The sequence below is a fragment of the Staurois parvus genome, unplaced genomic scaffold (assembly GCF_062004578.1).
Source record: "Staurois parvus isolate SC_StPar_1 unplaced genomic scaffold, SC_StPar_1.0 ptg001288l, whole genome shotgun sequence".
Taxonomy (NCBI): Eukaryota; Metazoa; Chordata; class Amphibia; order Anura; family Ranidae; genus Staurois; species Staurois parvus.
The window spans coordinates 236,110-256,391 of NW_028319084.1; the positions used below are offsets into that span (position 1 = coordinate 236,110).

The following is a 20,282-nucleotide window of genomic DNA, read 5'->3' on the forward strand; positions in this document are numbered from 1 at the left end:
TCAGCTAAACCAGGGGTGGGCAAACTTTTTGACTTGAGGGCCGCAATGGGTTCATATATTGGACCCGGGGGCCGGACCAAGAGTAGATGAATGATGTGTATGTGTCATCCATAGTAAGTATAGTAATATTCCCCCATAGTAAGCATAGTAATTAATCCCTCATATAGTAATTCATCCCCCATAGTAATTCATCCCCCATAGTAATTCATCCTCCATATAGTAATTCATCCCCCATAGTAATTCATCCCCCATATAGTAATTCGTCCCCCATATAGTAATTCGTCCCCCATAGTAATTCATCCCCCATATAGTAATTCATCCCCCATAGTAATTCATCCCCCATAGTAATTCATCCCCCATATAGTAATTCATCCCCCATATAGTAATTCATCCCCCATAGTAATTCATCCCCCATATAGTAATTCATCCCCCCTATAGTAAATCATCCCCCATATAGTAATTCATCCCTCATATAGTAATTCATCCCCCATATAGTAATTCATCCCCCCTATAGTAATTCATCCCCCATAGTAATTCATCCCCCCTATAGTAATTCATCCCCCATAGTAATTCATCCCCCATATAGTAATTCATCCCCCATAGTAATTCATCCCCCATAGTAATTCATCCCCCATATAGTAATTCATCCCCCATATAGTAATTCATCCCCCATATAGTAATTCATCCCCCATAGTAATTCATCCCCCATATAGTAATTCATCCCCCCTATAGTAAATCATCCCCCATATAGTAATTCATCCCTCATATAGTAATTCATCCCCCATAGTAATTCACCCCCCTATAGTAATTCATCCCCCATAGTAATTCATCCCCCCTATAGTAATTCATCCCCCATAGTAATTCATCCCCCATAGTAATTCATCCCCCATAGTAATTCATCCCCCATATAGTAATTCATCCCCCATAGTAATTCATCCCCCATATAGTAATTCATCCCCCCTATAGTAATTCATTCCCCATATTAATTTATCCCCCATATTAAGTCCCCAAGTCCCCCGTGTCAATTCACTTACCTTTGCTCCGCGCGTTCCTCTCGCCGTGTTCCCGCGCCGTTCCGGTGTAGCATGAAAATCTGTCTCCTATGAGGATCTGTCCCCCTCGACGTATCTGCGCATGTGCCAGTTTCAGGCATTAGCAGCCGATCGGCGATCTCCGGCACATGCGCAGATACGTCGAGGGGGACAGATCCTCATAGGAGACAGATTTTCATGCTACACCGGTCTTCAGGGCGGACTGTGAGAGGAGCCTAGCGGGAGCCTAGCTCCGCGGGCCGGATTAAAAGGTCCGCCGGGCCGTAGTTTGCCCATTCCTGAGCTAAACCATTTAGTCTGATCACGGCTATGATTAACATCGGACTGGATTTGAAATAACTTTAACTGCAGTATAAATTGTTTTCATTTCAATTCTTAGGGGGAAGGATTCTCTTTGGAATATCCCTGAAGCTGATTTCAACTTCTAGTCAACAGTTTAGTTGGTGAGATATAACAAAATAGACAACTTAGTGGAAATTTGCTCTTGACCTCAAATAGATTCTCAGCTTATTGGATAGTCCTGTGTATGGTACTCTAAATTAGTTCACGTGCAGTGAAAACGTGGAGCTTTGAATACCTGGTTGCAGAGAGAGATCAGGTGGTCAATTTGCATATCTTTTGTCACATTCTGTTAAATTACTGAGCGTTAACTACACAAAAAATGGCAGCCGTCCCAACCTATAACCAGCCTCAGCAGTAATGTGCACATGGAAGGGCAATGCACATAGCAAACAAAAAAAAAAGGATTTCCCAGCAACACTTACCAGCCAGCCTGCGAAACAACCAATATGGCCCTGTCTACCAGGTTGCGTTAAAAACAGATGGTTTTGTTTGCACACATTTGCAAATACATGCGCAAACCACAGTCCCACGTCAAGGGTCCTCTACAGTTGCAAGAAAAAGTATGTGAACCCCTTGGGATTACGTGGAGTTTTGCATGAATTGGGCATAAAATGTGCTCTGAACGTCATCTAAGTCACAACAATAGAAGAACACAGTCTGCTGAACATAATACTACACAAACATTAGATGTTGCCATGGTTTAATTGCACATAACATGTAAACATTCACAGTGCAGGGAGGAAAAAGTATGTGAACTTTGGAATCAATAACTGGTTGACCCTCCTTTGGCAGCAATAACCTCAACCAAACGTTTCCTGTAGTTGCAGATTTTGGACCACTCCTCTTCACAAAACTGTTTCAGTGTAGCAATATTCTTGGGATGTCTGGTGTGAATCGCTCTCTTAAGGTCATGCCACAGCATTTCAATGGGGTTGAGGTCAGGACTCTGACTGGGCCACTCCAGAAGGCGTATTCTGTGCTGTTGCAGCCATTGTTTTGTTGAATTACTTGTATGCTTTGGGTCATTGTCCTGTTGCATCACCCATCCTCTGCGGAGCTTCAGTTGGCGGACAGATGGTCGTACGTTTTCCTGCAAAATGTCTTGATAAACTCTGGAATTCATTTTCCCATCAATGACAACAATCCGTCCAGGCCCTGAGGCAGCAAAGCAGCCCCAAACCATGATGCTCCCTCCGCCATGTTTCACAGTGGGGATGAGGTTTTGATGTTGGTGTGCTGTGCCTTTTTTTCTCCACACATAGTGTTGTGTGTTCTTCCCAAACAACTCAATCTTGGTTTCATCTGTCCACAGTATATTTTGCCAGTAGCACATTTTATGCCCAATTCATGCAAAACTCCACGTAATCCCAAGGGGTTCACATACTTTTTCTTGCAACTGTAAATACTATGGACCTAACTAACATTTCCAAAGCCTCCATAGTGGGAGCACATGTATCAAAGGATAGGTTAAGGGCACGTTTGCCTGGAGGAGCCCATCCCTCCTTAAAGGTACAGAGACACACGTGACGCCCCGCTATACCAAAATGACAGCAAAGGTATCCAGTGCGTCCCGGCGTCCAAATTAGCCAACTACACAAAAAAAGAGAGTTTCATACGCTGCATTTTTTTTAGACAGTTGGTCCTACTTCAATAATATTTGATAATATTTGCTGGTTTGAATTTGTAACCATTATTTTTGATTAGACAATTGAACTGCTATTTTGATTTTATTAATATTTATAATCACCAATTATATTTTAATTACCATTTTGCACTGATATTAATAATAAATATATATATATTTTTGCACATTATTGCTTTTCATTTTGTTTTCAAATTAGCGCAAATAAAGAACTTGATTTATAAAAATTAGTAGGGAATCTCCTTAATTCCAGATTCCTGCCAGTTTTCATAAATTATATACTGATCATTTTTTTTTCAGAGCTAAAGTTCTGACAGGGAGTGGGGGGCAGCTGGTCATGTGACCGGATAAGGGATATGTAAGCTGGTCAGGCGATGGGACGTTGAAGGTGTCAGTTGGTCAGTTGACTGACTGAGAGAGGTGTCAGATGGTCAGGTGACTGGATGTGGGAGGTGACAGCTAATCAGGTGATTGGATAAGGAGGGAGGTGGGGGGACAGCTGGTTAGGTGATCGGATGAGGGGGGGGATGCAGCTGGTCAAGTGATTGGATGTGGGAGGTGTCAGCTGGTCAGGTGATTGGATAAGGAGGGGGATGCAGCTGGTCAAGTGATTGGATGTGGGAGGTGTCAGCTGGTCAGATTGTTAGGCATGAAGTTTACCTTTTTCTTGTGTTTCACTTTTGGAGACTTTGAGTTTTGGGGAAGCTTCAAGCGAAGCCATGATCTCTTCAGGGGGTCCTGGAATATTACAAGTACAATATATTCAGTTCTGGAGAGAGGACAGATATAGAGGTTGCACGCATGTGTCTCTTACCAGTCTGGATTATTTTCCCATGATCCATCAAGATGAGAAGATCAGCTTTCTCCAGCAGCTCGGTCCGGTGAGTGCAGAGGATCCGGGTCTTGTGCCGCAAAATACCCAGGATGCATTTCTCCATGAGGTGAGAGGCCACGTCTGCATCTACTGCAGCCAGGGGGTCATCCAGCAGATAAATGTCCTTCTCCTGAGAGGGAAAAGATGGATCCACATTCATTTACTGACCCTCCACATCCCCTGGTGTACATTAAAAAGCGGAGCTGTGTATATGAGGAGGCGGGGCTGTGAAAAATCATAGAATAGCCCCTCCCACAACCACTAGACATTTTTTTTTACCTTCCAGTTCTGCTCAGCAGTTAGAGGGGTGGTGTCTAAAAAGGATTGGGAGGAGTCTGGTAGTTGGGGCTTATTCCCACCTCAGAAGATATATTACAGCGGAAATAAACTCTCTCAATCAACATTAACGATTTTTAATTCTCATGCTACCAGCATTAGTAAATAGATAAGTTCCTAAGTTACTTCCTGGTTTCTGGACTAGGCCAAAATGATGTCATACAGGCCAGGAGTCTTCATGGGAGGAGGCTTTCTCAACCAAGCATGCCCTTCTGCCTGCATATCTGACCTAAGGGTAGATGGCTTCCAGGAAGTAAACGCTACATGAATCATCTGCCCTCACTTAAGATGGCCATGGCTAGAAATGCTTGGGGGTGTTTTTCTAAGTGATTTCTCAATAAAATACAGATGGAGACGCAGATGGATGAGTTTTCTTTGAATATTAAAAAATAATTAGTGTATTCAGTTTGTGGAGCTCAGATACAGTTTGGTTCTGCTTTAACAATGTCTGTATAGTTCTCAGCTGCCTTACTTGATACACAGCTCGGGCCAGACTGACTCGAGCCTTCTGTCCTCCACTGAGAGTGACACCGTTCTCCCCGACTTCAGTCTGGTCTCCAGCAGGAAATATCTGTAACGACACAATACACTGTACTCACTATTACAGACAAGATGTGATCCTCACCTAATATCAGAAATCTACAACTATAACCAGGACTACTGAACTGGATGGACTTTTGTCTTTTTTCAGGCAGACTAACTATGTAACTATGAGCTCAACATCCCTTACTGTCCCCTACTGGCACACATGTAAAGCATATGCTGCATTATTTGGCAGCCATAACTGGTTTTACCGCCTCCCACCTGCCATATAGTACTATGACGGACGCAAGGCGGTTCTCTCGTTCTGGAAGGATGTCATATGACGTCCTCCCATTCTAACCACGCATGCGCGGCTCCCGGAGCGCGGCGATCGGCGGTACGCTGTGTCCCTCGGACACAGCGGATCACCGATCCACGGAAAGAGCTGAAGATGTCGGCTCCGTCATGTGATCAGCTGCGTCCAATCACAGCTGATGACATGTAAACAGGGAAATGCCGGTTATTGGCATTTCTCTCCCCACAAGCTGTCACGCTGACAGAGGAGAGGAGAGCCGGTAATTGGCATTCCGTGGAGGGGACATGTGCACTGATCATCAGAGCACTGATGATCAGTGTGCCCTGATGATCAGTTTAGCCTCAGCAGTGCCACCTGTCAGTGTCCATCAGTGCCAGCTGTCAGTGCTCATCAGTGCCACGTGCCAGTGCCCATCAGTGCCACATATCAGTGCCTACCAGTGAAACAAAATGTAGCGGTAATCGCTTGATGTACAAATAAATCAATGATTTGTCAGGGCAGCAGTTGGCTGTCAGGTCCATGATTAAGTGTCATCCTGGTTAAAAAAATGAGAATACTCAAACGTAGAAGGTGTCTCCACGTAGAAGCCCGACCCTCTGTTTCCTGTGGTGTTTGCTGCCGTTTGAGTATTCTCATTTTTTTAACCAGGATGACACTTAATCATGGCCCTGACAGCCAACTGCTGCCCTGACAAATCATCTATTAGCAACTGATGACCAGCAGACTGCAATTCCGGTGATAATCCATGACCTTTGGATTTGGAAATTAGCTGGAAGAGTGTATACTGTGGCAGTGCCGGGAGAGGAGCTGGAGGAAGACCACAGAGGGTGTACACACGTCTGTCCATATGAGCACATAATGAACTATTGATGGAGGTCATAAAGTGAGTGGTTAGCGCAATATGTGAACCTGCCTGGAGAAGGAACCAGTATTGGAGTTCTGATCCCCAGAGGGAGATCTGCATATAGTTGGAGCTGTCGTTTGGAGTGATAATAACCTGGAGGATCTGTGAGAGGGATCCTATTAAAACGCTGTGACTCGCAAGGGTCGAGTCTGGAAGGTGAGAGGCTAATCCAGCCGGTGATCGGATGTTTTTTTTTTGTATAGTCATCAAACCACGTTTGAACACGGATATCAGCACGAGTTGTTTTGTTCACTGGAGTGTGATTATTAAAAGATTGGAAAACGCATGAAAATAGATTATCGTGTGTATATTATGTCACTAATCAGAGTTCACTTTTGCACATGGGGTTGTTTTATCCACTTTATGGGATTTGTGTAGGTATATATATATATTAGTGCACATTGTGTGTTTATGTATATTTGTTCGAATATGCACTATTATGTCAGTCAATAAGACTGGTTTTTCACCATCACTATAGGAATTTTTTGTGTTTCTTTGTAAGCACGAAGTTATTTATAGTAGCAAGTTTATTCACTTTTAAGTAAGGGGATTTTTATTTGCACATTGATTTATTTGTACATCAAGCGATTAGCGCTACATTTTGTTTCACATTTTAATTTCTGAGGATCATTTGATATATGATGTTATGTTGGCAGCCTTTCGCTATTAATATTATTGTTTAAAATCAGTCTGAGCGCAGGAGGTTCACACCACTAGTGCCTACCAGTGCACATCAATGCCACATATCAGTGCACATCTGAGCTGCCTTTCAGTGTCACCCATCAGTGCCACCTATCAGTGCCAATCAGTGCCACCTATCAGTGCCAGTCAGTGCCACCTATCAGTGCCAGTCAGTGCCGCCTATCAGTGCCAGTCAGTGCCGCCTAACAGTGCCATATATCAGTGCTGCCTTTCAGTGCCCATCAGTGATGCCTGTCAATGCCCATCAGTGCCACCTACCAGTGCCTCCTCATCAGTGCAGCCTATCAGTGCCCATCACTGCAGCCTCATTAGCGCACATCAGTGAAGGAGAAAAATTACTTATTTACAAATATTTATAACAAAAATTAAGACATTTTTTATTTTTTTTTAAATTTTCTGTGGTTTTTGGTTTAAGAAAAAATAAAAAAACCAGAGGTGATTAAATACCACCAAAATAAAGCTCTGTCACAAAAAAAATGATAAAAATTTCATATGGGTACAGTGTTGCATGACCGCGCAATTGTCATTCAAAGTGCAACGGCACCGAAAGCTGGAAATTGGCCTGGGCAGGAAGGGGGTATAAGTGCCTGGTAGGCGAGGGGTTAAAGGTGCATACTCCAGGGCTGATATCCTTATCCAGCTTCTATCATATGACCTGGAACACACATGCAACCATGAAGCCTGAAAAAGTTTGACCTCCACCCTACATACATCTTCTAGGTTACTGGCTCCTTACAAGTGGATGGAGATGAAATCCCTGAAGCCAGAACATTTAAAAATGATGTCAGCAATGGCGTCTCCTGTATATCTACTCTGATAGCTCTCCTTAACCACTTGCCTACAGGGCACTTATACCCCCTTCTTTCCCTGGCCAATTTTCAGCTTTCAGCGCTGTCGCACTTTGATTGACAATTGCGCGGTCATGCAAGATTGTACCCATATGAAAGTTTTATCATTTTATTCTCACAAATAGAGCTTTCTTTTGGTGGTATTTAATCGCTGCTGGGCACTTTAGTTTTTGCGCTATAAACAAAAAAAGTGCAAAAAGTTTGAAAAAAAAAGGTTTCTTTGTTTCTATTATAAAAGTTTTCAAACAGGTAATTTTTCTCCTTCACTGATGTTCGTTGATGAGGCAGCACTGATGGGCACTAATAGGCAGCACTGATGGGCACTGATAGGCAGCACTAATGAGTTGTCACGGATAGGCGGCACTGAAAGGTGGCACTGACTGGTATCACTGCTGGGCACTGACTGGCGGCACTGCTAGGCATTGACTGGCGCAACTGCTGGGCACTGACTGGCACAAACGCTGGGCACTGACTGGTGGCACTGACTGGCAGCACTGCTGGGCTGCACTGATGGGCACTAGTGGGTGGCACTGGTGGGCACAGGTGGGTGGCACTGGTGGGCACAGGTGTATGGCACAGGTGGGTGCACTGCTGGGCACAGGTGGGAGGAGCTAGGGGGCACACTGCTGGGCACAGGTGGGCGGAACTGGTGGGTGGCACTGCTGGGCACGATCATCAGGGCACTGATCATCAGTGCCCTGATGATTGGTGCCGTTCCCTGCTCTGACAACTGCTGGTTCTTGGCAGTACTTTCCTCACGCTCTGACAGCGTAAGGAAAGTGCAGCCGAGAACTGGCAATTGAATTTCCCGATGATCAGCGTGTCATTGGACACGGCTGATCATGTGGTAAAAGGCCGCTGTGATTGGCCTTTTACCACATCACGTGATCAGCTGTGTCCGTAGGACACCGCGATCACGGAGATCGCCGGGGGCACGCAGAAGAGCACGTTCTGGGAGGACATCATATGACGCCCTCCCAGAACTGGCCGGCCGCGGTGTAGCCGTCATTCAGCTATCTGCGGTTGGCAAGTAGTTAAAGTAAACCCTGCCTGCCCTGATCCAGTCAACCACTCACACTCAGGTCCTCGGTCAGGGCGCAGGCCTCCACAACCTCCTTATATAGATGCTCATTATATTCCTTCCCAAACAGAATATTATCCCTGATGGTGGCAAACTGTATCCATGGTTCCTGCGCCACAAAACCAAAGCCAGCTTCCTGGTGCGACACGTACAGTGCTCCCCTGCACCTGCAACAACACAGAACTACATATTAGTTTTCCTAAAAGAAATATGCATAATGGCCAAATCTTAATTTCATTATGTGCAATAAAATGTTGGTTGATGTTCTATATTCTGCTTTCTAGGAATAAACGTCAATTGTTTAAAAAAAAAAATATTGGTTGATAACTGTGAAATCTTGTCAGAAGGAAATATCGATGCATTTCGAACAGTTGGAAGTAACAGTGTGTCCTCTGAAGCATTATAAAATACTCTCCAACCCTTTCAGCACACCCTTCAAACCCTTTGATTGGATGTGTTATTGCTGTACCACTTTCTCCAGGGAGCAGAAAAGATGGCCGCATTTGCAGCTTTGAGCTCTCATTCCTATGAAGGAATGCTAGGAGTCATTTATGAGAGCCCGTGACTCTGATACATCAGATAGGACTTTACACAGAACCAAACACCAGGTTAACCTTGCCCAAATATTATTTACTTTTAACCACTTTTACCCCTATCCATCCCAGGCCAATTTTCAGCTTTCAGCGCTATCACAATTGCGCGGTCATGCAACACTATACCCATATGAATTTTTTAGCATTTTTTTGAGACAGATAAAACTTTATTTTGGTGGTATTTATTCACCACTGGGATTTTTTATTTCTTGCGACATATATGTTTTTCTTATAAAATTTTGCAAATAAATAATCTTTCTTCATAAATCTTGGCCAAAATGTATTTAGCGATCATTTTAGTAAAAAACGAAAAAAATCCAAAATTAGTTTATAACCAAAAATTATAATTTAAAAAAAAAAAATTTTTTTACATTCTTATTTTTTTATATTATTATTTATGTTTTGTTTTTTTTTTACATACTGTCACCCTAGCAGTACAGTGTTACCATAGTGACACTGTACTACTTGTGGGGGGTGATGAAGATTTTTTTTTTCCTTTTTTTTACACCGATTGCTTTTACACCCATAAAGGCTGTAAAAGCAATAATTTCTCCTTCTCTGGCTGCATTCTTGCAGCCATTGAGAAATACTGTGTGAGCTGTGATTGATCACAGCTTGTCACATGGTACAAGGCTGTTGTGAATAGCACTGTACCATGTGACCTCTGTGATCATTCACAGATTTCACACGTAGTAAGCAATGATGTCACAAGTGATATCTTGCTTACTACTTGGCATTGGCCAATCAGTGATCACATGATTGAGGTCCCGTCCGACGATCAGTGTTCCTCTGTGTTCGGAGGACACAGAGGGCACTGGATCGCGGTCCCAGGGAGCGCGCACAAGCAGGTGAGCGGAGGCATTCACAGATTTCACTAGTAGTAAGCAATGATGTCAGGAAGTGACATATTACTTACTACTATTCATGAGGTCCCGTACAGCGATCAGTGTTCCGAAGGACACAGCAGGCACCAGATCGCGATGCCACGCGATCCCAGGGAGTGCGCACAGGCAGTGAATGTGGAGGCCGTTTATAAACAGCTACCTGCTCCTGAACTGCTCCTGTCCAGCCGTTTATGTACATGGGCCAGATGGGAAGTGGTTAAACCTATTCATTTTAGGGCTCTTTTACAAGATCACTGTTTGGTGCTAGCACATATTTGGTGTTATCTGATCAAACGATCAGGGATGTGACATTACTTGGTGAGTTTCTCATTACCTGGTCAGTTCTCCAGTCATTGCGGCCAATAGAGAGCTTTTTCCACACCCAACTTTTCCGACAATGGCAACCAGCGCTCCCTGCAAATGAAACCGTGACATAAATATCACACAATTATTCACACGCACCATCAGGGCTGCTGATAGAAACCACAGGGTCCCCATACAGCCAACCTGACAGCCCCCCCCCCCAAAAAAAAACAGTTCACTAGGCTTCACTTGTGAATGAACACAGTGAGTGATCAGTACCGATCACTCATTGTGTTCATTCAGGAAAGGAAGGGGCTGGTAAATGTAACATATTTACCGAACCCTTCCCGCAGTCTCCATCCTGAAGATCCTATTGTGTGCTTGCAGCTGCCTGTGAAAAAGAAGGGAGGGAAACCAGCAGCACTGTGGGGTGGGGGCACACAGGGGGTTTGGGCAGCAGGGGAAAATGTATGGTGCACAGGGAGGGTGACGGGTGTGGTGGGAGGGCAATTACTGGAATTGATCCCCTGTATGGCTCTTTGCAGCAGCTAAAAGCCAGCAGGAGGGAGAGGAGAAGAAGCCGGCTTTCAGCTGCATCAGAGAGAGCCATACAGGGGATCAATTCCAGTAACTGCCCCCCACCACACCCATCACCCTCCCTGCCCACATCCAAATCACCCAGCTGCCTGGGCCCCCCTGCTGGCCTGGGCCCCATACAGGAGGACTGGTGGTGCCCCCTTATCCATGGCCCTGCACACCATCTGCTGGCGACTGGCAGGTGTGCAGCCAGAGACTACCACTGCATGGGGTTGCCAGTGCATGTCGAAATACAGAGTGCTAAAGTGGAACTCAACTTTTGTCTTTTTTTTTCTGATTAGTTTATTAAACATGTTTATTTACCGATGATCCTGCTACCAAAATTATTGTGTATTTTCTGGCACACTCCTGTATATATACCACTTCGTATATTCCAATCAATGGAAACTATTCTCAATACTTTTATCTCGGGTAATAGGGGGGTCATTTACCTTTCCCAAATGTTTCCCAAATTACCAGCAGTGGTGTTAAGTCAATTGAATATGGACTACCCAACTCCATGTTCTTTCATTACCTCCAGCTCTGCCACGCATCGCACATGCAATTTGAAGACTCACTCCCAAACCTTGACTCTCTTTATTTACTAGATGTATTTTTGGTCACTGACCCTAAAAGGTGACGTCCACCTTCTATAATTGTCCAACAGTCAGCAGCCGACTTATCAGTTGAAAATTCGATGGGTGGCAAATGTGGGGGAGCTGGAGGACGATGAACGGGATAATGTCTTAGAATCTAGCAAATTGGTTTCCCCAAAACTAGGGATGCAGTTATTCTGTTTTTTTTTAATCAGCAAGTACTGATAATTTCAGTCAAATACTCGCTGATACTGAGTACCAATACTTTGCAATGCGATTTGCATTAATGGACGCAAATTGCACCGCAAAGAATAACATGCAATTTGAAGAGGAATGCAAGTCCTGTTCAAATTTCATGCGGTTTCCCCACTGCCCCTGTGTGAAGCCAGGCTTGTCATAGGCCTAGTTCACACAGGAGTGGTGCGGGAAACCTTCCTGCAGGCATCCCATGCTGAGTGTCAGTGGAAGGAGAAGAGAGAAAGCAGTGGGGATTTAAAATCCCCGCCGCTTTCTTTCCTCTCCTTGCAGAGATGACAGTTTGGGCCAGACAGCATCTCATTGGTCAGCACTGTCACATGGACAGAACGTATGTATTCACATTGGCTTTCATGGATTAAAACAATATGAAGAATTTAAGATGGAGTGCGACTCTGAACTATTTCTACACTTCTGTGGGAGTATGTACCAGTGTTATCACTAGGCAGGATACAAAAGGTATAAATGTAACAAGAAAAAAGAGAAGTTCAGCTTTTCAAAAAACAAGCATTCATACTCACCTAGATGGATACAGCCTCGATCTGATGCTGCATCTGTTCCCTGCCACCTCTAAGATTGAGAACTGAGCACTCGGTTAATGGTCCTCAGTGAGCAGAGAGCTCTGCATTACCCCTCTTGTGCCGGACTTTGGGGGGGTGGGAACGGCTGTTCAGGCTCTCAGAGGAGGCTGAGAGTCTGAGCCAGCGGACGGTCAGATATCTGGGCAGATCCTGACATTATTGTTGGGATCCCAGCAGGGCCTGGCCTGGCTCTGTGACATCAGCTGACAGCAGCTGTCAACTGAATCTGCATCACAGGAGTGCAGAACTAAGGGCATTACTGTGACCATTTAAAGGAGACTATACCTCTTTTCAACCTCAGAATGCATACTTATGCAAATAAATACATCAGTGGAAACATCTTGGTTTCAACACGGTAATTATACACTCCCATCACTTATCATATTGATGTTTTTTTCAATCGTTTGATTAACTAATTTTTGTTCATCCTAGAAGTCAAACCACTGTAATTTTTTGAATATCGGCCGACTGGCCATAGCCATACTTTGTGAATCCACAGCTATTCACCCATATGATGTTGAACATCTACTAAGTAGGTAATAAGATGCAATTTTGAAAGTTCATTGGTTGTTATTCGAGTATCTATTGAAGCAGAAGGTTCATGACACTGATATAGCCATTTCAGAGACTACAGGTATTCATTGTTCATTCATCTATTCACTTTCCAGGCGTTTTACTATACAGTGGGGATCGAAAGTTTGGGCACCCCAGCTAAAAATTTGTATTAATGTGCATAAAGAAGCCAAGGAAAGATTGAAAAATCTCCAAAAGGCATCAAATTACAGATTAGACATTCTTATAATATGTCAACAAAAGTTAGATTTTATTTCCATCATTTACACTTTCAAGATAACAGAAAACAAAAAAATGGCGTCTGCAAAAGTTTGGGCACCCTGCAGAGTTAATATCTTGTACTGCCCCCTTTGACAAGTATCACAGCTTGTAAACGCTTTTTGTAGCCAGCCAAGAGTCTTTCAGTTCTTGTTTGAGGTATCTTTGCCCATTCTTCCTTACAAAAGTCTTCCAGTTCTTTGAGATTTCTGGGCTCTCTGTCACGCACTGCTCTTTTAAGGTCTATCCATAGATTTTCAATTATGTTGAGGTCAGGAGATTGTGAAGGCCATGGCAAAACCTTCAGTTTACGCCTCTTGATGTAATCCCCCGTGGATTTCGAGGTGTGTTTAGGATCATTATCCATTTGTAGAAGCCATCCTCTCTTTAACTTCAGCTTTTTCACAGATGGCATCAAGTTACCATCCAAAATTTGCTGAAATTTTATTGAATCCATTTTTCCTTCTACTCGTGAGATGTTCCCTGTGCCACTGGCTGCAACACAACCCCAAAGCATGATTGATCCAACCCCATGCTTAACAGTTGGACAGAGGTTCTTTTCATTAAATTCTGTGCCCCTTCTTCCCCAAACGTACCTTTACTCATTCCGGCCAAAAAGTTCAATTTTAACCTCATCGGTCCACAGAACTTGTTTCCAAAATGCATCAGGCTTGTCTATATGTTCATTTGCAAAGTTCAAATGATGATTTTTGTGGTGAGGACGTAGAAGAGGTTTTCTTCTGATGACTCTTCCATGAAGACCATATTTGTACAAGTATCTCTTTATAGTGGAATAGTGTACCACAACTCCAGTGTCTGCCAGACCTTTCTGGAGGGATCGTGCAGTCAAACGTGGGTTTTGAATTGTTTTTCTCACAATCCTGTGAGCTGTCCTGTCTGATATTTTTCTTGGTCTTCCAGATCTTGCTTTAACTTCCACTGTTCCTGATGACTGCCATTTCTTAATTACATTCCGAACAGAGGATATTGACATCTGAAAACGCTTTGCTATCTTCTTATAGCCTTCTCCAGCTTTGTGAGCGTCAACTATTTTCAGTTTCAGTTTTCTAGACAACTGCTTAGAAGAACCCATGGTGCTGATTGTTCGGGCAAGGTCAGATGAGTCTGGGCATTTAAAACCTTTGAGATTGACATCACCTGGTCTTCCCAGACGATGATTGAGAACAATCCATGACACTGGCAGGTCTCAGCTTTGCAAAGGGGGCAGTGCATGCTATAAATTCTGCAGGGTGCCCAAACTTTTGCAGACGCCATTTTTTTGTTTTCTGTTATTTTGAAAGTGTAAATGATGGAAATAAAATCTAACTTTTGTTGACATATTATAAGAATGTCTAATCTGTAATTTGATGCCTTTTGGAGATTTTTCCATCTTTCCTTGGCTTCTTTATGCACATTAATACAAATTTTTAGCTGGGGTGCCCAAACTTTCGATCCCCACTGTACAAGCCTTGATTACCTTATCTGAGGAACTAAAAAGGATACAGATTCTTATACATAGAAGTTGTACTCACACCTGGATTCTCTATTTGGATTTTCCATTGATGAATACAGAAGTAGTCTTTGCTTTTCTTATCTGGCTCATTAAATACACACGCAGATAAGTGGAAAACGCAGAATGTTTTTTTGTTTTAATTTTATTTTTATGATTGTACACTGTTCACCATGATAGAATGTCAACCTTTCATGATCTATGTGATCTAATAAATACTATTTGCATTTACTAATTTAGTGACTATTACTCCGCATAGGATTTGTAATATACCACTTTTTGGCAGATCTGCTCGTCAGCTGCTAATTTCTTTCTTTCCATTACTGTGACCAACAGGAGAAGTATGGCCAAAAGATCTTTGGTCAAACTTCTCCTCCAACTTTGTGCGGCTGTATATTTACGCGTCTCTAAAGAGGATCAATAAAAGAGGTAATATGAGTTAAAACAAGAAATCCGCTCGCTACAAATTTGTCAGTCGAGCAGCTTCTGGCTTCATAGGTATACGCCTATAAAGAGGCAAGACTCTTTTTATCTTTTAGTTTTGTATGAATTAGGGAAGGATTGAATATTTTCAGGATTTACATCCCTGTCCTACTTACAAATGATACAGAAATCAAAAATATGACAACTATCAATACCAGCATAACAGACAGAACTATGAAAGCTTCTCCAGTCTAATCAGAAATAAACAAACGTTTTAGAAAGTCGGGCTTTAATGTCATTTTTGGTGTGATGTTCATGATTTTAGTCACTAATGGTAGAGTGAGCACACAAAGTACCAGACTGAAGTGGCCATCAATGATATCAGTAACGTGTATCTGAACCCAAGAGCAAACATGTAACAATGGTGGGATCAGTCAGCAGACTGCAGTATGAGATGTATCAAATCATACATAAAAACAGATCAGATCCGTGTCTTACCTTGGGAACAGACAGATGACCAATGGAGACTTGCAGTGAGGTGGATCTCTCCATATCGTCCTTAAATGCTGCCCCCCAGGAAAACAAAGCATCCTGCATCTCAACCACTGAGGCTCCTCCTGTAGGGGGCGCTAAGACACAGAGAGATATTTATCAGGCTGGAGTAATGTCAGACCTCTAGATTTTAGAGATCCACCTTCATCAGGAAGGAATTGTTTTCCCAGCAGGAACAAATTGGATCGTGCTTTGCTGGGTTTTTTTTTGCCTTCCTCTGGATCAACTGTGGGTGTAGGATTATAACTTTTTTTTTTTTCTATGGTTGAACTGGATGGACTTTTGTCTTTTTTCAGCCAGACTTACTATGTAACCTTTGGTGTACAACATGACTGATAATGCCAAACTGTAATCTCACATTGGCCTACACAGCCAGAGGTCACAGATCTCACAGCAGATGTCATTGGCTTTAGGGAAGCAAATCACTAAACTGCACAGAGCTGAATTCTAGGCAGAAAGGAATAACATGAATTAAAGCTGTCCACCCTGTAGAGAAGCTCTGAGACAAGGAAAGGGGAAGCAGAGGTAGGAGCCGATTGGCTCCCGCTGCATTGCACAGATGCTGACAGAAAGTCAGTGCAGTGTGAGCAGCAGGAAGACTTCATCTGTGTGCTGCTTCTCCTTCATTGTCCAATCACAATCTGAGGGTGTGTTTTTAAAGTTCTTAACCACTTCCAGTCCGGACACTTTCACCCCCTTCCAGTCCGGACACTTTCCCCCCCTTCCAGTCCGGACACTTTTACCCCCTTCCAGTCCGGACACTTTTACCCCCTTCCAGTCCGGACACTTTTACCCCCTTCCAGTCCGGACACTTTCACCCCCTTCCAGTCCGGACACTTTCACCCCCTTCCAGTCCGGACACTTTTACCCCCTTCCAGTCCGGACACTTTTACCCCCTTCCAGTCCGGACACTTTCCCCCCTTCCAGTCCGGACACTTTCACCCCCTTCCAGTCCGGACACTTTCACCCCCTTCCAGTCCGGACACTTTCACCCCCTGCCGGTCCGGACACGTTTACCCCCTTCCAGTCCGGACACTTTCCCCCCTCCCAGTCCGGACACTTTCACCCCCTGCCGGTCCGGACACTTTCCCCCCCTTCCTGTCCAGGCCAATTTTCAGCTTTCAGCGCTATCACACTTTGAATGATAATTGCGCGGTCATGCAACACTGTACCCATATGAATTTTTTAGAATTTTTTTGAGACAGATAAAGCTTTTTTTTGGTGGTATTTATTCACCACTGGGATTTTTATTTTTTTTGCTATGTAAATGAAAAAGTCCAAAAATTTTGAAAAAAAAGTGTTTTTCTTATAAAATTTTGCAAATAAATAATATTTCATCATAAATCTTGGCCAAAATTTATTCCATTATATTTTTAGTGAAAAAAAAATAACCCAAATTAGTTTATAACCAAAATTACAATTTTTAAACATTTTTTTTATATTATTATTTTTTTTTTTTACATACTGTCACCCTAGCAGTACAGTGTCACCATGGTGACACTGTACTACTTGTGGGGGGTGATGAAGATTTTTTTTTTTTTTTACACTGAATGCTTTTACACCCATAAAGGCTGTAAAAACAATCATTTCTCCTTCTCTCTAGCTGCATTCTTGCAGCCATTGAGAACTACTGAGTAAGCTGTGATTGGTCACAGCTTGTCACATGGTACAAGGTTATTGTGAATAGCCCTGTACCATGTGACCTCTGTGATCATTCACAGATTTCACACGTAGTAAGCAATGATGTCACAAGTGATATCTTGCTTACTACTTTGCATGTGATCATTGATTGGCCAATCAGTGATCACATGATCGAGGTCCCGTCCGACGATCGGTGTTCCACTGTGTTCGGAGGACACAGAGGGCACTGGATCGTGGTCCCAGGGAGCGCGCACAAGCAGGGGGAGGGGAGGCTGTTTATAAACGGTAACCCGGCCCTGCACTGCCACCATATGGCCGTTTATATACAACGGCTGGACGGGAGGTGGTTAAAGCTAAAATATACTCCTCCCCCATTCTAAGCCAATTCTAACTACCCTGTAAAATCAAAGATGTCTATACTTACCTATTCTGAAGCCGCTCTGGTCATATGCTCTCTCCAGTGACAGTGTCAGTCTAGAGCAGAGGCAGCAACAATGGATGCAGATTCTGGGGTGATGACGTCACTCATAGGCTTACAATGGGGCAGTCGTTGACTGCTGTCCCTCCTCTACGCTGAAGCTGGGAGCTACTCGTGTGACCAGACAGGAGCTCCTTAGGAATAGGTAAGTACAGACATCTTTCCGTTTACAAAATTAGAAAGAATAGACTTAGAATGGGGGTGGGAACAGATTTTAGCTTCGTTACGTTTTGAGAGGAATTACACATTAGCCAAGTTATACTGCTGCTGCAGTTAAGGTCAGAGCTCCGGCTATCATGTCTGGCCAAGGGCCTTGATCACAGGACTGGATGCACAGATTTACAAATCCTTCAGCAGGCAGAACACATCCCAGTTATGCATTTTAATTGTGTATTTTGCACCTGCCTGGAGCTTAGCTTTAAATTAGGGATGAACTGATACCGATACTGGTAATGGTTTCATAGTTACATAGTTAGTCTGGCTGAAAAAAGACAAAAGTCCATCCAGTTCAACCATTAAAAAAAAAAAAGTTATAATCCTACACCCACAGTTGATCCAGAGGAAGGCAAAAAACCCAGCAAAGCACGATCCAATTTGCTGCTGCAGAAAAAAATTCCTTCCTGATCCCCCGAGAGGCAATCGGATATTCCCTGGATCAACTTTACCTATAAATAAATATCAGTGACGATACCGAGTATTTTCATGAGTACTCGTGACAATGCTCCAGATACCGGAAACTGATACTTTGTGGTGCGATTTGCATCAATACATACTGCACTGTCCAAATCGCATGCAGGTTTCCCCACTGCTCCTGTGTGAACCTAGGCTTGACATAGCCCGAGTTCACCCAGAAGAGGTGCAGGAAACCTTCCTACAGGCATCCCATGCTGAGCAGAGAGCGGGCGTGTGGGGATGTATACTATGGAAGCAGATGGTCCATATTCTCAGTGGTAGGAGAGAAAGCGGCAGGGATTTGAAATCCCCACCGCTCTCTCTCCTCTCTTTGCAGGGATGACAGGGCTTTTGAATGATTAGCACTGTCACATGGACGGTGCTGATCAATCAGATGCCGTCTAGCCCCTAATATCATCGCTGCAAGGAGAGGAGAGAAAGTCGCGGGGATTTCAAATCCACAGACCTGTGAAGCGGCTTTCTCTCCTCTCCTACCACTGAGAATATGGAGCATCTGCCACAAGGTATACATCCCCACACGCTGACTCTCCCCTACGAGAAACCTCCCTGCACCGCTCCTGTGTGAAGTCGGGCTATGGCAAGCCTGGGCTCACACAGGAGCAGTGGCGAAACTGCATGATATTTGGACAGGAATCGCATTCCTGTTCAAATCGCATGCTATTCTTTTGCAGTGCAATCTGCATCCATACATTCGGTATTGACGAAAATCGCACCTCAAAATATTGGTAATTGGTATCGGCAAGTACTTGACTGAAAGTATTGGTACTCGTACTTACTCGCCAATAAAAAAAAGGGTATCGGTGCATCCCTACTTTAAATAACATCAACACTACAGACACAAAGACCTGTTTCTCTGTTATAGACAGTTTGTTGGGTTCCAGGCCTCCTCTGTTTTGAGGCCTTGGGGCTGGGGAGGGGGATGGGTGTGTGGGTTAAGTGATAACTCTGCTGCTTTTATGCAGTGTATTGGGGGTTGTTGTTTTTTTTTTATACATTTTTTTTTTAAAAAGTGCTGTAAACTTCAAAATTTCAAATAAAATAGATTTGGTTAAAAAAAAATATACACAAAGACATCTAATATAACAAGTCATACTAACAGGCACTAAACACCCACAGCAGTGGACACTGTCCTTCATCCAGATGTGGTGGGACTACAACTCTCATCATGCTGGAGATAAATGCTCCCCCCATTCTCACCCTCCTTGTTGTAATATGCCAGCAGATTTTGGTCTGGCAGCTCCAGGAAGCTCTGGATCCGATCCAAGGACACCTTGGCCTCTAAGACTCCGTTCAGCACCCATGGGAAATTGTTCAGCGGCAGAATTAACATCCCCACGAGAGCCAGAGCTGTGAACACCTACAGAGAAGAACACATAGTTCTGTTGGGGCTGCAGGAGAATTCTTTACACAGAACAAAGACAAACGGGAAATCGCCAGAAAATGACAGAGGAGTCAACTTTGCAAGAGATGGCCACGTCTACTGGGACCGCCGACCTCTCTACTGACCTTGGCTGCAGTAAGCTGGTTCCCAAGTAGTACATAGGTGACAAAAGTAATGATGGAAATGAGGACAGGTAAAGCTGCCCACAGATACACACAAACGGCGTCCAGAAGTTTAATGGCCCGAAGGCTTCGCAATTCCTCCTTCCGCAGGATGGTCAACTGATGTGCAAAATGTTCTTCCCATGTGTAAAACTTCACTACTCGCATCCCAGACAACAACTCCGTCACCAGCTGGGGAAAAAGA

At 43.7% G+C, this 20,282-nt stretch overlaps 1 protein-coding gene across 2 annotated transcripts in view; it reads right to left on the minus strand.

The window, feature by feature from the left end:
- ABCC10 (ATP binding cassette subfamily C member 10) overlaps nucleotides 1–20,282 on the minus strand; it is a 62,628-nt gene that overhangs the window by 32,488 nt on the left and 9,858 nt on the right. For both annotated transcript variants that reach the window (XM_089660917.1, XM_089660916.1), the window contains exons 4-11: nucleotides 20,042–20,269; nucleotides 19,733–19,892; nucleotides 15,670–15,800; nucleotides 10,431–10,510; nucleotides 8,615–8,786; nucleotides 4,719–4,817; nucleotides 3,851–4,040; nucleotides 3,697–3,774 (exon numbers count right to left, since the gene is read on the minus strand). In XM_089660917.1, the coding sequence (XP_089517043.1) occupies nucleotides 3,697–3,774; nucleotides 3,851–4,040; nucleotides 4,719–4,817; nucleotides 8,615–8,786; nucleotides 10,431–10,510; nucleotides 15,670–15,800; nucleotides 19,733–19,892; nucleotides 20,042–20,269 (1,138 nt within the window). The remainder of the gene's footprint in view (nucleotides 1–3,696; nucleotides 3,775–3,850; nucleotides 4,041–4,718; nucleotides 4,818–8,614; nucleotides 8,787–10,430; nucleotides 10,511–15,669; nucleotides 15,801–19,732; nucleotides 19,893–20,041; nucleotides 20,270–20,282) is intronic.